General features: G+C 38.9%; 1 protein-coding gene across 2 annotated transcripts; it reads left to right on the top strand.

Annotated features, from left to right (window-relative positions):
- Positions 1-11,126: 11,126 nt before the first annotated feature.
- Positions 11,127-13,857, top strand: LOC102720236 (PRA1 family protein F3-like). Of its 2 annotated transcripts, none has more exons than XM_040523816.1 (2): positions 11,127-11,784; positions 13,487-13,857. In XM_040523816.1, the coding sequence occupies exon 1, from the start codon at positions 11,208-11,210 to the stop codon at positions 11,781-11,783; it is 576 nt and encodes a 191-aa protein (XP_040379750.1). In that variant the 5' UTR covers positions 11,127-11,207; the 3' UTR covers position 11,784; positions 13,487-13,857. The 2 variants fall into 2 exon arrangements, with proteins under 2 accessions (XP_040379750.1, XP_040379751.1); XM_040523817.1 differs by having other exon boundaries at positions 11,139-11,746.
- The last annotated feature ends 1,369 nt before the right edge of the window (positions 13,858-15,226 follow it).

Here is a 15,226-nt window from a genome sequence, read left to right as displayed (position 1 = left end):
CATACACCAAGTGAACAAAGAATGGGGAGCCAAGAAATACAGCGACGTGTAAGTGCAATATCCAATACTTCGAGTCATTATTATTGGCATTATTATTGCACTTCGAAATTAAAGCATGTTTGTGCCTCAAAAAAGAAAAAGTAAAGCATGTTTGGTTTATGGCCTAAATTGGTACTACCAAATCTGGTAAGACAATATATAAGTCAAACAATTTTGGTTACTGATCCAAAAAGTTCCACTCTTGAATGTCATGCTAAAGTATTAAGGCTTCAAAATAAACATTAATTACCTCCATTTATTTTTACATTGACAATTTTTCATAACATCAAATTCTTGCATCAATTTTTTTGTAATACAGTTGTTTAAAGCAGCGAAAATCTAGGCCCTAACTCTCTCACATGTTGACGTTTTTATTTTTTTTTCTCCACTTTTTTCTCTGGAGAAATTAGTTCAGTCCCCCACGTCGACACCGTGATGATTGTCGGCTAGCTAGTTATCATATATTCCATCTTTCCTAAAATATTTTTCTTTCTAAAATATTTTTTACTTTCTATTTCAAACTAGAAAACTAAAGTTATTTTGAGAGAGAAAGTAGGTAGCAAGAGGGAGAGATCAAGGTGGATTTTTCTTTTGGTTTCCATCGTATTTTTCATGTCTTATGGCTGTGCTACATATGGAATTTGCTCACTTTAGTTCAACAAAATTAATTCATTAATTATACCGTGTGTTGCTTCAACTAAATTAGTCAAACAGATACCAAAGAGACCGTCCGTACACATCCCCATTACGTGGATATATACGTTGTCACCATCAAACAATTAATCAAGGATATGCCCTGAAAATGTAACGAGGAAAATATGCTCATAGATGTATCCGGGAGGCAACGTAAATATAACCAAATAGTATTAGTGATATCGACATATGTAACATCCAAAATCATTGTACGAAGGTCGTGTTCTTTAGCCTGGTTTATAGACTTATATTTCCTTATTTCCGAAAGCATCCTTTCTAAATCGTTAAACTGTTAAAATTCTCTATAGGAGAGTTGTCTAAAAAATTATATAAATATATTTATTAAGTTTTTTATAGCTAATAATTAATTAATCATATGTTAATCCGCTGCTGCAATTTAGGCACATGTTACTTGACCGGTAAAAGAACGTGGCCTAAATAGCAGCCATGGACCATGCACATGGTCTTAGAAGGTAAGAAAAAAAATAAGGGAGTGTAGATTTTTTTTAATTAGATAATGGAAATTCATGTTAATCTCAACGAATAGCATCAAGATGATTTAACTGTATTAAGAACACGTCAGACCTATGCATATACAGCATGCACACAGCCATCCACACTCACTTGCATAAGAACAAGAGAAAAAAGGTGTGTAGAAAGTATTAGGAACCATCGATCGAAAGAATTGCAACTTATGATCCACACTCCCTACCTACCAGCTCTAAATGTTGACATGTTGTGATAAGGGTTTCGTTTATCGCGGACGGATCTGGAGTCCAAATCGCTGCACGGCGGTAGTGTGATTATCGGCGATAATCGTGCAAAAGCCATGCAAATTTGAAACCGAATTTTTGAACAAATTCATCATGGTTTTGGAAGGGATACCCTGTGACTTGTGCGATAATCGTGCCAGTTTATAGTGTTTATTTTTCTATGATGACAAAACCGCGACAGAAGGAGCGATTATCACGATAATCGCTATGATGATCGCAATAATCACCCCTTATCATATGCGGCATGCTGTCTAATCTTTTTAATGTAACTTACCTCAAATCACTTTGCTACATCTTTTTATTGATTCACGTCTTATTCTGAATATTTTTTTCACCACTAGATTCAGGAATTACATAACTATCACCAGGAATTTTTTTATTCAAGATTTTTGAATTTGCACGATATTTGCCGAAACTTACCACCAAATACTCAAGCTGTCCCCTTACGACATGCACGATTATCGTGATAATCATCATGATTGTCACAGTTTCACAAACGTTAGTTGCGATAGCGTAATCGTGCGAACCTAGCTTATGTAGGATTAAGGCCCCGTTGATCTAGATGAGAATCTAGACTATTTAGGTGGGAGGGATATTCTATGAAAAGTTGCAGCTGTTAGAAAACTTCCTCATACAAGCCTTAAGCCAACTAGAGAACCAATGAATAACTAAATATATAATATGTAAAGAAGAAGAGATAATTGGAAAAAAGGGGGCGGCAGGAGCAACAGGGTACTCTAATTATGTAAAAATGAATGAATATTTTTATATGGTCTCTATTTTATTGGAATTTATTTTTGTTAACTGAGTTATATTTGTTTTGTTCAATTCAGGTTTTATTGCAAATTATTTTTGTTGGTTATGTTTGAAAACATACATGTTAAGAAATGGACCAAATTAAACCCATTCTTACTAAGGGTTGGGACATTTTATTTATTTGGGATTTCACCAATTGATTAATTAAAACGCCACCAACCGAGCTAGTTTTTGTATGTTTACACAGATAAAACAAGCTACCCTCTTAAAGAACGGAAAAGCTAGCGGACAGTATTCCGTCCGACGGGATGATTAAGTTCTTTTGCGTAATCATGTTTGGAGCGTCGGTTAAGTCGTTTGACTACGTGCCGCTGCACATGCGAGGGGCGAGTTTGACCCTGATGATGCAGCCGATATCTCACTGACTGATACCCGATTTTTTTTCACTTTTCACCCTTTAACTTCTTAAAAAGACAAATTTTATAAATTTATTTTTTAATCTGAATAATTTAGTACGTCAGTCTGGCTAGCAGTACAACACTCCCATGATAATTTGTTCATGGGGAGTGTTATTTGACAATATTAAACGGTGCTATAGCTTAAAAATGTTTAGATTCTGATGGTGCCGAGGTCTACCTCCCCGTCTGCCTCCCTCTCGGCCGCCTCGTGCCGCACCATCCAGTAGCTCCTCGACGTGTCACAGCCGGTGTCGCGGATGGCGGTGACAGTGCTCTTGACGCAGGAGTTGTTCGTGCCATCGATGCCGAGGTCCAGGTGGTACGTGACGTAGTGGTCGTGGTACACGGTGATGGTGTTCTCCGACACCAACGTGTCATGCGCATCCTGCTTCACCTCGTCGGTGTATGTGTACGCCGTCCCCTTCAACTCGAGCAGCCCAGTGAGAGACACCTGCGACAACGGGCCATGAATTGACAAGCTAGCACTACACTCATTAGATATGACACCTGTTAACACTAAATGGTATCATGTGATACCACTTATTAATATATGATACATGTTGATACTATCTAGTAATACCTTCTGATATCATGTGATACATATTGATAACCTTCTGATACCATATATTAATACCACTTAGGACCTAGTGGATTGATATCTCTTGAAACCTTCTAGCATCTGTTGGTATCATCTGACATATATTAATGCTAATCGGTATCATCCAGGTTTCCATATGAGAATCAAGCGATACCTATCGATACTTATTGATACCTGTTGATACATACTGACATTATATGATACCACTTAGAACCATATGGTACCGCTCGATACCACGTGATACTTGCATCTTTTTGAGCTTTCCTTGTCGTGCGACACTACGATACCAGATGATACCAACTTGTATCACACCAGTGGAGGCGTGCAACACGCTAAGGTGAGAGCGTATTTGAGCGTGAAGGTGGTGGAGGCATGCGACACGCTACGGTGAGAGCGCGACGTCGGCGGAGGCGGCGGCACGCGGCGATGACGGACGATGGCGGGCGGACACGGGCGTCGATGGACACAGACGCGGGCACACGCAGGCGGCGGCATGCAGCGACGGTGGATGATGGCGGGCAGACGCAGGCGTCGGCGGGCGCGGAGGTACGGCGTGGGTGCGTGCAACAGTAAATGCGAGAGATTCTTGGTCACATTCATGTGAGCAGCACAGCACAGCTAGCAAGCACCAGCCACACCACACAGCCATAGCCACCTGCATGCACGAGACGGACTAAGGCTCAGCAGATGATACCCTGTTTTATCTCATCCAATGGGATGTCGTGCTGTAGTCGTTCTCTTTGAAGAAAGGATAGATAAGAAAAGTACCGTGGGCGAGATGGTGTATATATCATGGTGCATGATTATATGCATGAGGATTTATATTTGGCAAAATTTGCTACAGGGCATCAAAAAAACACATAATTAATTAGCCGATGAATACCGTAAGACCACGAATTTGCTGCAGGGCACCATAAAAATATGGTAATTACCTGGTAGACACTCCGACCATTATTTTATTAATTTTAGAGTCAAAAATTTTAAAAATGACGAGATTTCCCTTGGTGGCCCCAACACGTTATGCCAACTGGGTCCAGTCGAACTAGACCCAGTCGGTCTCGGCGTCGCACCACACTCGAACTCTAGCCTATAGGGCGACTGAGTAGGCGCTGGCGATGGCGACCTAGCTGCGGCGAGGGCGGCTGCAACCCGGCCACCGAGGGTAATCTCGCCATTTTTAAAATTGTTGACTCTGAAATTAATAAAATAATGACTAGAGTGTCTAACAGCTAATTACCATATTTTTGTGGTGCCCTGTAGTAAATTCGTGATCTTACAGTGTCCACTGGCTAATTACACGTTTTTTTCGATACCCTGTAGCAAATTTTGCCTTTATATTTAGGTGCCTCATGAATATTACGTATACACAAAAGATCTTAGTGATGCTAGAAATTCACAATTTGTCTTAATATGTCTATATTTTTATACGGGGTGGTAGACTGTATTGGCGTAAGTACTCCCTCCATCCTAAAATAAACCAATCTTTTACTTTTTACCTATAATATTTGACTTTTTGTCTTATTTAAATTATTTTGTGATTAACATTTTTGTTTTTAATAGATAATAAATTATGAATAGTACTCTACATGTGACTAATTTTTTTTAATTTCTTAAAAAATTTTCAAATAAGACGGATGGTCAAACGTTGGACATGGAAACCGAAAGTTTGCTTTATTAAGGGACGGAGGGAGTAGTGGATAATGTTAATCGATTAATTATAATTTAAGCATGCATGCATGATGGTCCGCCATATAAATTATCATCGATTAGTTAATTTGTGTCAAACTTGGGCATAAAGTGAAAATTTCACAATATTCCAAACTTATGAATGCATGGGAGGGGGAGCAGCACGTGAGAAAGCGCTCCTAGGTAGCGACGACTAGCGATGCGCCGAAAGAGGCTGGTCGTGGCTGAGGTGGACATTGCAGCGGCATACGCAAAATATTCGTGATAATCATCAACAAAATATTCGTGATATTTTAGAGAATAGGTAGATCATTGTTATTGTTGTACAGATGCATATGCAGCTCTAGAAATGATAAATGGGAGGCTCATGTATATAGAATGTCCACGCAATACTCTCACAACTGGCCGTGTTCGTCTGCAGGCACAAGTTAACTAATCTCTCTCACTTTTCGTGTACACGCTTCTCGAACAGCTAAACAGTATATTTTTTATAAAAATTTTCTATAGAAAATTTGTTTTAAAAATCATATTAATCTATTTTATATTTTTTAATAATTAATAATTAATTAATTATGTATTAATTTATTACTACGTTTTTCTTACCGGATAAGTTAACTTATAATCTGTATAGCCGAACGCGGCCTAATAGTGAAACCTAGAGGCACTTCGGATTTCTGAATTGCAGCCTTGGCCATGGCATGTATATATATACCAAAGAAACAAATTGTTCAGTTTTGCAATTGGGTATCTTTGGATCACCACTTCCATACATTCTAGAATTTTGCATGTGTGCCAATTCTTTATTGGGTGTCCAATGGTGCACGAAAGTACGAAACCTCTCCTAAAACCGCTATTTTTTGCGTACAAGATGGATGCAATCAGTTATTAGTTTCTAGCTAGTTTGTACGTTTCCTAGGGGTTCTTTTATAGTACCGTTCTTTTATAGTACCTTTCTCTACCGGTAGTGGTACTATAGTATATTTAAAACGGATAGTTGCTTTATATGGGCGTTTTGGTCCTTATATCAAGAATAATATTATGGGTATTTTGATCATTTGATTCAAAGTCCAATCCAAAAAAATCTCTTGACATTCATCTAGTCTAGGGGTGGATAACGAGCCAACTCAACTCGTCTCGGCTCGGCTCGGTCTAGCTTGTCAAGATAATGAGCTGGCTCGGCTCGGGTCGTTATCGTAACGAGCTAAAAACCAAGCTCGGCTCGACTCGTTACAAAGCTCAAGCTGGCTCGTTAGGCTCGTGAGCTATGCATGAAAAGTGAATCTAAACAATTTTTCAATAGATTATACAAGTAAATTTTCAGTTCAAACATAAAAATTGTATGAAATTGTATCTAAATATTAATGTTTGAACCAACATATCACATGGTGAACCTATGAAGTACTGAACACATGTATTCCGGGGTGAAATTAATGAATGTCGGCGAATCGTGTGTCTTTGGTCTAGCTTGTTAGGCTCGTGAGAAGCTCACGAGCTAGCTCGTTATCTCTAACGAGCTAGAATGCCATCTCGACTCGTTAGAAAAATCAAAGGAGCTGAGTCGAGCCGAGCCAAGTTTATCATGAGTCGAGCTAGCTAACGAGCTACGAGCTTTCTGTCCACCCCTAATCACGTCATCGTAATCGACTTGCTGAGGGCAGGGTTGAAAACAGTATAGAAAATCCCGACCATACCGGTTGTCGTTTCTGCTTTCTCCCTACCGTTTTAACCTGTAGTGGAAATTCCTCATAATGGAAAAAAAACAGTAATGCATGTTTTCCGACCGTTTTGTCGGAATTTCGTATTGGATCGAAAATTTCTGAAACTTATCGAAAAATTTCCGAAAGCCCAAAAACCCTAGCCTAACCAAGTCCCACAGTCACAGCCACATAACTCGTCAACCCATCTAACTCACTAATCATAAACAACTCTTACTCTCTCGTCCTCTTTACTTAGTATAGCATTAATTTTGATATTATGTGAGTATGAAATAATATTATTACGTATCTATCTTTATACTGAATATGCAATACTACATATATCATTATATTTTTACATATATTTCCGTCTATCAACCTATATCGATATATTTTCGTACCGGTGGTTCTGTTTTCGGAATTCCGATAATACCTATATCATTTTCGTTTCCGACGCTACCATTCCATTTTTGTTTCCAAATAAAAATTATGGACATGAAAATGGGAGAGATATTTTTCTGACCGTTTTCATTCCTAGGTGAGAGGCCATTGGCTGATCTGTTGGCTCATGGCCACTGTTTTCTTAACTCCAGCCGCTTCATGGCCACTGTAGATGAATGCAAGAAGAATGGAAAGAACGAAGATGAATGCATGCAATCGATTGATTTAGATTAATTAACTATGCATAAACATGCATATCACCATCCCTCATACGAAGGATAAAAAAGAAATGGGGAAGCGCGGTGCATTCATGGCAGCTATGAATGAATTACAGATGATTAATTAGGTGCACAACATCAATCTCGAAAGAATTGGAGACCGTAACGAAAAATCGAACGACTCAATAAGAAAATACTTCTCTACCACGTATTATTTTTAATGAATCTAAGCTTTTTACTCAAACTATGATGTGCAGTATAATCAATCATAGGACGTTAGATCAGATCAAATAGATGGTCTATATTAATTCAAAGATACCTTAAAAATATCTTTTCTAAGGGAGTGGTTTGTTACATGTTAGTAATTTCTAAGGGCAGTTCCAATGAAAAAACCAACACGGTTGTCATAGTATTAGAAATTATCTATAGAAATCATCTTCCATACTGGATGTGTATTTAAGTAATAATGATTTTCTCTTTCTATCTTTAACTCTATGTGAACTAGGCCGCGTTCGGCTTCTCCCCTCCTAATCTCAGATTCTCTCGTTTTTTGTGCACGCTTTTCGAACGGTTAAACGGTATGAAATTTGTTTTTATAAAAAAAAATTCTACAGGAAAGTTGTTTTAAAAATCATATTAACCTATTTCATATTTTATATTTAATAATTAATTAATTATATTTTAATCTATTATTACGTTTTTCACACCGAATAACTAACCCTCGTTCTTCTCAGCGCCGAACGCGAGCCTGGTATTTTTTTATTATTATTATTGTTAGAGTAGCGTCGTGCAAAGATAGGCGTAGATTCCTCCCTTTGCGAGTCCTCGCTCTCAAACAAGAAATGGAAGAAGATCCATCTTGTCCCTTCACTGTTGCACACACAAAATCCTGTCAGTGAGGTTTCAGTTTGAGTGTCAACAAGATTGGAGATGCCAACCAAACAGTTAATTACTTGCTATAATCTTGGTGTCGACACGTCAGCGCGAGCAGATAAACACATGTTGTAGCAGATAATCAAACAGCCATAGAAATTGCATGACCCACACAACACTTTGGAGTAAATTAAAACCAGTGAGCTCTTAATAATAGTATATCCACAGTGCTGCTGGCTGGCTCTAGTAAGCAATGATCGATGTGACCAGAGAATAGATCATACCCAAATTAACCGAAAGCCCATGCCATTAAAGTGATTCATCACCACAACTAATTAATCACTTGTTTGGAGGCAGAGAGCATGATTAATTACACACAGCCTGATGCTGAGGTCCTCCTCTTTTGCACAGTGCATGTATCTTAATCTGCATGGCTCTGTTCAAGCTTTGCATCAAAGATAGATATGATTAGACAGCGTGGTCAAACCAACTCCAAAAGTTAATTAGGTCCAAAGGAGCTTTGGGTTTTTTTACTAGTTTATTGTGAGGTGCCAAGTGATGAAATCATTAGTCCCTTTGCACTTTCCTTAAACAAAAACAATAATTTGAGGAGAAAAAAACTGTTAGACACTTTGTTAATTATCACTTTGATGGTGGCTTGATGCTAGGATTCCAAGCTAAAGTGGGGTAATGGGGTTACTTAATAAAGTAATTTAATTAATCTATACCTTTATAAATATCATTTTTCTAAGGAAAAAATAGCGATATAATATATGTAGAGCTTGCACTAATAATTGGCGTTGTCAGTAGCTTCACCTATTGGTTAGCATGGTGATCGATTTGAGAATTTGTCATTTCATTATTAGTTGAAATCGAAGAGTTACCACATATTTGTCGACCGAAATCAGACACATTGATGATAAATAATAGAAAACCCTAGTAATTAAGATGTGGCAAATCCTTAAAATTGTCAACGAGGATCAGGCCACATTATCAAACAATATAGGTATACAACAATTTTCCAAACTCATATACATTTTACCAAAATTGCAAACTTAAACTAAAAAAAATGGCTGTTTTTTTACAGTACACCGAAACTTTGTGGGCCATCCATTAGACATTGATCTAAGGGCTCATATTCATCTTTACCTCCAATAGGTAAGATGTTTTAATTGCCATCCAATGTTGTTACTATTAATTACTATAATGAAATAAGGAATCCTTGTATGCACAAGAATTTCTAACTAATACTTGAATATATATGCTAAAAATATTATTTCAAATCAAATATCAATTACTATTTTAGTCAAATGATATTTTGCATGTTGATTTCAGCTTGTAATGGAAGTGTTGAAATAATTTCAATATTTTGGATTATACTTAAATTAATTATTTTCACACATATCATTTTTCTGGTAAAATCAAAAAAAGTTTGAATATTTAGAGCATATACTTTTTCCATAATGGATTGTCACGGTATGTTTTCGAAAATCCTAAATGGTATGTTTGGTGGAAAATTAGTCTATATAAAGTATCTCATCAATCTAATCTTTCTGAAGCATATATATTTTAAACTTTGTACCTAGTTAATTCGATTGTCTGTACCGTCTACTAGGCGTTACATTATAGATAATGAGAAAATCTGAAAGTCTTATTACAGAAGAATAAGGCCTTAATTTAAGAAATCAAACGATGAAGAATGGGCAATCCGTCGAGGGACCATTTCACAAAATTTGAGGAACAATCCCATTCTTTGTGCAAACCGGGTAGTATGTGTTTTGAAGAAATGAGTTGGACAAACCCATTTCATTCCTCAAACCAAATAAGTCGTTTAAGTCGTGAATTCATGATCATGTTCTTACTTCAAGCTAGGATTTTTTTTTTCTTCTACACTTATATACTCTCTCTGTCACTAAATATTTAATGTTGTTAACTTTTTAATGCATGTTTGACCATTCGTCTTATTCAAAAAATTTATATAATTACTAATTATTTTTATATCATTTTATAATAAAATTGAATAAGACAAATGATCAAACGTGTATAAAAAAATCAACGGCATCAAACATTTAGGGACGGAGGTAGTATAAGCTGAAGATGCGTGAAAAAGTGCAACAAAAAATAATTTTAGAGTGAGGTTTTAAAATTACATTTGTAGCGGTTGAAAAGCCAAAGCTGAGTGACAATATTGGTGGGAAAACGAATAAATTAGTTCTAAAATTTAAGATCAGTGAGGGCTTACTTATAAGCCATCACCCCGAACAAACAGGTTTGCCACAATTTCAATGTATCTATTTTGTTGAAACAGTATTTGGATAGAGTTAACTCCTATATTTGCATCTCAGTTCAATTTGACGAGCAAAAACACACAAAAGCAAGTAAATAACACATTGCAGATGATAATAAAAAAAATATTGCAAGTCACTATAATCGGAAAATAAGGACAGTTAGGAGTCTTGGAGACGAGGGTACTTTTGATTGGGCCGCGACGGCACTGCGGTGAACCTGAGGCCCATATAAATTATGGGCCAGCCGCAGCGGGATCGTGCATAGCGTGAGGCCCATCATTGTCGAATTCGAACTAGCGGCCCAATTCGGCCAAATTGGGCCTCCCGTGGCCCAATCGAAACTTACCAAGGCCCATCATGGCCTCCCCTATCATTCCCGCGGCCCACCAATTAATTAACTAATTAATTATTAATTAATAATTCTACTGAAACCGAACCGTCGCAAGGCAAAACAAACCAACGGCCGCGATCTTGCCGCCGGCAACCCGCAGTGCGCCACGTGTTCACCGAGCTGTCCTGGTGGCCCCACCCGTCGGTGGGCCCCACCGGCGCCACGCTGCCTCCATCCCGCGCCATAATTGGGTGGTCGCGTCGCTCCTTCCTTCCAGAGTCTCTCCCCTCCACGTCAACTCCGCTCCGCCGCCACGTCTCGCTCCCCGTCGCCGGCGAGCCGGCTACCGAGGTCCAGCCATGTCGAAGTACGGGACCATCCCGACCTCGTCGGAGGGGCCGGGCCCGGGTGCGGGCGGGTCGTCCCCGCTCGGCTTCATCTCCCGCGCCAAGGCGCGCGGCGCGTCGGCGCTGGCGGAGCGGCGGCCGTGGCGGGAGGTGGCCGACCCGAGGGCCGCCTCCGTGCCGCGCGGGTTCCGCGACGCGTACCTCCGGGCGCGGGCGAACCTGTCCCACTTCTCGATGAACTACGCCATCGTGGTGCTGGTGGTGGTGTTCGTCTCCCTGCTCTGGCACCCGGTCTCCCTCATCGTCTTCCTCGCCTGCATGGTCGCCTGGCTCTTCCTCTACTTCCTCCGCGACGAGCCGCTCGCGCTCTTCGGCCGCACCGTCGGGGAGGGCGCCGTGCTCGCCGTCCTCTCCGTGCTCACCCTCGCCCTGCTGCTCCTCACCGGCGCCACCGCCAACATCCTCACCTCGCTGCTTGTCGGCCTCCTGCTCGTCCTCCTCCACGCCGTCTTCCACCGCCCCGCCGACACCATCGACGAGGAGGCCGGCCGGTATTACACTCCCGTCCCGCCGCAGCCCACCTACTAGCGTGAGTTTGCCCCAAATCATCTTCCTAGCTTCTTGCAACTCTTCTTGATTTGGTGGTAAACAATAATTAATGTGCTGGATTGCTGTTCATGTTCTTCTTTGTTTCATATTACAAATTTTCTACCCCTAATTTAGTTTGATTTGTGGTATTGGGGTCGTTTGTATTTTAGAATGCGTCCTCCTGAAGGAATCGCATGGTCAAACTCGATGAGCTTTGCCTTGTGCTCCACGCGGGTGTCCGGAAATCGACGTTCCCAAGTGAGATGGAGACGTCCCGTGACCACAGTTTGTTAAGGCTAAATCGTGTTGCCGTATGAGCCACTGAAACCAACTACTTCGTTAATCGTCTCTGACCAGTAACAAATGAACCCTTGTGCTTATCCACATAAGTCGTCCAGAACTGGATGGGTTTAAGTTCAAGATTCATGTTTAAAAACTCATTATCTTGTATTATCTAATACTGCTGTAGAATTATCTCATTGATTAACTAGCTAATATAATGTAGTGCTGTTGGTGCTATTGATCTGACATTTTATCAAATTAATCAACTTCGTACAAGTCAGTTTCAGCTATAAGTAGCAATGTGGCATCAGACCATATCATGTTATAATGTGGTTAGCTTTATTTTAAATATCGATTTAAGTAGTACTAAACAATAAATAAGCTATGTGCCATGCATAGGGATATAGGACCGCTCCTCTCATTTCCAAATTCAAAATTTGGAACACTTTATTGATTTTTTTAGCCCCTTTAATTGACATAGATACAAATACTCTACTAGGATGATGCACATGTCAATTACTTATAATTGCACTTTGTTCATAAATATATATTCATGACTACTCATAACAATCTATTTCAAATTCAGTGACATAGTATTATGATCTTCTCTCTTTTTTTTCCTTACTTATTTGGGACAGAACAATGATTGGTGTGCCAACTGTTGAGGACAGAATAGTAGCATATGCTGATGGAATTTGGATGATTGCATCGTGCCATTAGCTATGGTTCAAGTAGAATAGCACATTATAAAGCTGTTCTTTTGGGTACCCGTTCAAACGAAAAATCAAGATCCAACTTTCAGTTGACTTCAGTGGAAGGTTTAATATCTTTTTAGAAATTTAATATCTCACTCGACCATCCAATTTCAAAATGAGCATGAGTTAGGACAGTTTGGAGCTATCTTGTTTGAGTAGCGAACTGATGTCGGCAACAATTCTCAGAAACCTATCTAGAACTAGATTCCTTAGCCGCTAATCACGAGACGTTTGTTAGTTTTGTTATGAATTATCAGTTACAAGGTGACGACTATATTATGACAAGATCTTGAACATTCCCATCCTTTTCTGCCCCCCATATGTCTGCTTGGAACCTAACAGTCGATAGGTACAGAACTGTGGATAACATGATGAAAGTTGCTATCTTATGGATGTTTTTATTTGGGGGCAGAATCATTTGTTGCTGTTATTCACTTCTCTTAGAGAAACACCTAGGCGTCTTCTGACTAGCTCCATGAGGCGGTAGGCTAGCCAGCCTAGGTTCAAAGCCTTACTTCTACCTATTTAATTGATATTAGCTCCTTCCCTAATATCTAAGTTTTTTATTCAATTCTCTTAGTCCTATAGTCTCTTATCAGCAACACATGCAAACACACTAATTGAAGTTTTCATTTGAAAACTGAAACATTCAATCCATATTTGCAGGACCTGGCGATGTTTCGCACACATTTCGTAATAATCCTCGCGTTGTCACATGTATCCTGCAGAGTGGAGGATGGGTTCGTGGTCAGTCTGTGAACCAAAACTTGTAGATTCAGCGACTGTGAAGAAAACACTGTGCATTCTCCTGTTCTTGGATGCTGTTCGTCGATATCCTTGCTGCTTGCTCCTCTGAATCTATGACCCATTTATGTACAATTCTGAGTCCTGCTGGAGTGCCACATTTCTGAGCTGTATCATGTCTTTTCCCCCTTTTGCCATGTTCAGCACTTCATCTTGTGGTGACGGTGGTTGAAAATTTCATTTTAGAAGCGAAATAAATCATGCTGCAGTTTAATGCAGTGGTTTTAGGCGTCCCTTTTTTTGTACTATTTGTATCATTTCCTGGTAAGTGTTTTCTGTTTGATGGGAACAAAGGTCAATGCTAGTTTACGATTCGAACGTGTAAGTTAAATATTTCTGTGAGGAATCTCCAGGCGGTCATCTTTTAGCTTTTCAGTTAAACAGTGAAACAACATATTTACAACCAAAAAGTAATTTATAAATAAAAAATTTATATATGTGTTCTTAACAAACGATGAAAAATATACTATGATTAGAAAACCTTCAAAATTAACCCTAAATTTTCAGATTGAACATTCAACTTTTGGTTTATAAGTTTTATTAACTCTAGGAAGGTAGAGTTTGGTATGGTCTCTTAAGTAATATAATAAAATAATTTTACTACCCTCTTTTTTAAAATCATAAAACAAAATTTTCTTTAATAAATACTAAAAGTTAGCTCTGAGCAGTATCATCGTAGTTGCTTGCGTGATGGTAGATTAGAATGAAAAAAATGAATAGTCAACTAGATGACCATGTTTTTACTGTGAATCATTTCTTGAGTAGATCTGTCTCTTATACAGTATTTATCAAAAAGATGAAGCACGGCGTTTGCTTTTGTTTTTGAAGCAAAGATTTATTAGAGACGGGATTGTATACGAATACTTGAAGATATAGGCATGGGCCTAGCTAGGCACTCATCCATGGGCCTCCCATCTGTAGTTTACCAATCCTTCTAAATACAGAGTAAGCCTAGATGACAGGTTCTTGGTGTTTTGGTATGGGTGTAAAGAGGAAACAAATGAATCGAACAATATTTTCCGTTGATTAATCTTGTATATTTATATACGGTGAACCGACATTATGGAGCGCACGTGGTAAATGTGGTTCTTTAAAAGGGGTAAACAGTAAACATAGATCTAATCCGACGCTTAAAACTAATCCAAGTCATTAATCCTTAACTAATCCATGTCATCAATCTTGTGTTTCTTCCTGACGATCCGTGCGATGAGATTACTTGAACGTGATTTGTTCTTAACACTTGGCATTGATCGACGTAAACTCGGCAATTGATGCTACAAGAGCAAGTGTAACTGTAAAGCCAACTTACTAACTATAAGCTTATATTATAGTCAAGCCATATAGTAGAATGGCTATAAGGTTAACTATAATTTTTATCGTCTATGTCTTTCTCTTATCTTTATATTTAATACATTTTATTAGAGTGGATATATAACTAGCTATTGCATGAGAGCCAATCTCACATCTTTTTTATTATCTCTTTCCTTTGTGTTAACTTATAGTCTACTATTATACTTGCTCTAATATGATGATTCACGGTGGTCAACTTTAGAACATATGTCGCCGCTTCTGCTTGGGGCTTGGGATATCTGCGCCATGTGC

Source organism: Oryza brachyantha, chromosome 5, assembly GCF_000231095.2.
Source record: "Oryza brachyantha chromosome 5, ObraRS2, whole genome shotgun sequence".
Lineage (NCBI taxonomy): Eukaryota > Viridiplantae > Streptophyta > Magnoliopsida > Poales > Poaceae > Oryza > Oryza brachyantha.
This window is presented reverse-complemented; position numbering and strand designations above follow the sequence as displayed.